Source organism: Thalassophryne amazonica, chromosome 3 (assembly GCF_902500255.1).
Source record: "Thalassophryne amazonica chromosome 3, fThaAma1.1, whole genome shotgun sequence".
Lineage (NCBI taxonomy): Eukaryota > Metazoa > Chordata > Actinopteri > Batrachoidiformes > Batrachoididae > Thalassophryne > Thalassophryne amazonica.
In genome coordinates, this window is record NC_047105.1 from 123,315,074 (window position 1) to 123,317,437 (window position 2,364).

The following is a 2,364-nucleotide window of genomic DNA, read 5'->3' on the forward strand; positions in this document are numbered from 1 at the left end:
TAGTAACACTCCTTATTCTCTGTGAAGCCCGTAAAAGTTTCACCGAAAGCCAGATAAATTTTTCGAATGGTTTCCAGCTGCATGTCTCTAACAGTTTCTGAAAAAATTCTGATGGAAAAAAAGCCCAAATCATTCCGCCATTTCCTCGCAATGAAACAACGACGAGAGGGGTGGAAGAGTGCTCACTCAAAGCCTGCCCACAGGCGAATGACGCAACCGACAGGCTTGGAAATACTTACCCATGCGCACGAAGGTTCAAGCTTGGCTGACGTAAAATAAAAACATATGAATCAAATCCATATAGTTTTTGAAAAAATAAAAAGGTACGATACTTTTCTAACAGACCTCGTAAATACACTGAATACATCCATCCATCCATCTTCTACGCTTAGTCCAATTAAGGGACGTGGGGGGCCGGAGCCTATCCCAGCAGTCATAGGGCGTGAGGCGGGGTACACCCAGGACAGGACACCAGTCTGTCGCAGGGCCACAAATAGACAAACAAACACAGACACACCCACACGCACACCTAAGGACAATTTTAAAGATTCCAATCCACCTAACCCGCATGTCTTTGGATGTGGGAGGAAACCGGAGCACCCGGAGGAAACCCACGCAAACACGGGAAGAACATGCAAACTCCACAGAGAAAGGCCACGGGAATTGAACCCATGACCTCCTCGCTGTGAGGCAACAGTGCTAACCACTAAGCCACCGTGCTGCCATACACTGAATACAATTAATAAAAAAAAAAAGTGACAGAACAAACAAAATGCGCATGCGCAGTTGCACGTCGAGCGAGTTACATCATCTCCACATGTGCAGTTGCGCGAGGCAACTCATCTCGACGGGTGACGTCTTCAAGTCCAGGGTAGAGCGATGTGCGCATGCGCACGAATGCGCAGTAGCGCGACGCACCTCATCTTGACATTCACCTCATCTTGATGGGACACCAGTCCTCCATCTAGTGAGTAAATAGAAATTGATGCTGTGGACAGACCTAGCTGGCCTGCTTGCTGGCCACTTGTGGCACTTTGTGTTGGGCAATGGGGTCATCGAGGTTGACTGACACCTTAGGTGTGGGCTATGTAATGATCGCTGGGCCGGTCGCTAAGGCTGTAAATTGTAGCGCTGCAATACATTATGGCAGTTCAGGGTTTTGAGTGTTTTTTGTGGTTCATGTTGATTTATTAGTGTTGTTGATTTGTTGTGTTTTGTAGTTCAATTGGTTTTAGTCAGTTTGGTTGAGTGTCATGTTACCGTTGCCACAAGTGTGAAGTATAGTGTGTTTGATGACTTCCACCGTTGTCTCTGTGTTGCTGTGCGTAAAAATAAAAGGCAGAGCGTAGAAAAGGCAAAAACCTCTGGCTCAGTCTTCGTTCTTCCACGCAGCTCACAACAGTATCTAACACTGGTTATTTTTAATTCTGTACTTTTTTAGCACCAGTGGTTTTACAGCAATATAGCAATACTTAGTTAAAAATTTTCAGTACACTTTCTACCACTGCCTAAATTTGACTAAAATAGAAATAGAAATCTACCCAATCTGGCAACAAATTTAAACGGGATTCACTCGGGCACACTCGGTTTTCGTGGGCGTGCTTGTTGTCTGTTGACGTTACGTGTTACGTGATCGGATGATTTCCCCCTGCGGGCGGAGCCGAGGAGGAGGAAATGGTCCAGAGACAGAGCTGATCCCGGATCGGTGTCACAGCCAGCAGCAGCATCCGCATTTTGAGCCGAACACCTTCACCTGCAAAACACGCAGCTGACGGTTTCATGATACGCTCTCCCGGAGGTATCTGTTAGCAGCCGAGTTAACATTTAAGAAGGAACCCTTCCAGAATGGAGACGAAAATTCACGTGCCAGTCGGCTCACCGGCGATTAGAAAAATTCCCATTTTCGTGGACGAACGCGATGTGACGGAGGGAGCCATGAAGCTGATTAAAGAGCTGAGACCAGCGTGGGAGCCGAGTCACGTCCACACCAAGGTAACGCATCAAGCAGGCATGCTAGGCTAAGAGCTGTGCAGCATCAGCAGCCAGCAAACGCCCAAAACCGACTGCAAACTTCACACCTTTTAATGTCGCTAGTGTTTCTGAGTGTTGTAGCAAAATGAAATGAAATAAGTTCGTCTTCATCCCACCCCTTTTCGGGTTAAGTGCGCGGGTATGTATGCGTGTATGTTTGTATGGCCTGTTCTTTTCAAGCCAATGTGGGTAAATATAGATGTCAAAGAAATGCTTATTTTGTAAAACTCAAAATAAATGAACAATCAGTCAATATGTACGTATATATGTGTGTGTGTATATATGTATATGTAGTATGTATGTGTATATATGTATACGTGTGTGTGTGTGTGT

At 45.8% G+C, this 2,364-nt stretch overlaps 1 protein-coding gene across 1 annotated transcript in view; it reads left to right on the forward strand.

Annotated features, from left to right (window-relative positions):
- The first annotated feature begins 1,697 nt into the window (after window positions 1–1,697).
- The window catches only part of etnk2 (ethanolamine kinase 2), a 19,275-nt gene continuing 18,608 nt past the window's right edge, over window positions 1,698–2,364 (forward strand). The window contains exon 1 of the mRNA XM_034167404.1: window positions 1,698–1,992. Within this exon, the coding sequence (XP_034023295.1) occupies window positions 1,846–1,992 (147 nt within the window). The 5' untranslated portion in view covers window positions 1,698–1,845. The remainder of the gene's footprint in view (window positions 1,993–2,364) is intronic.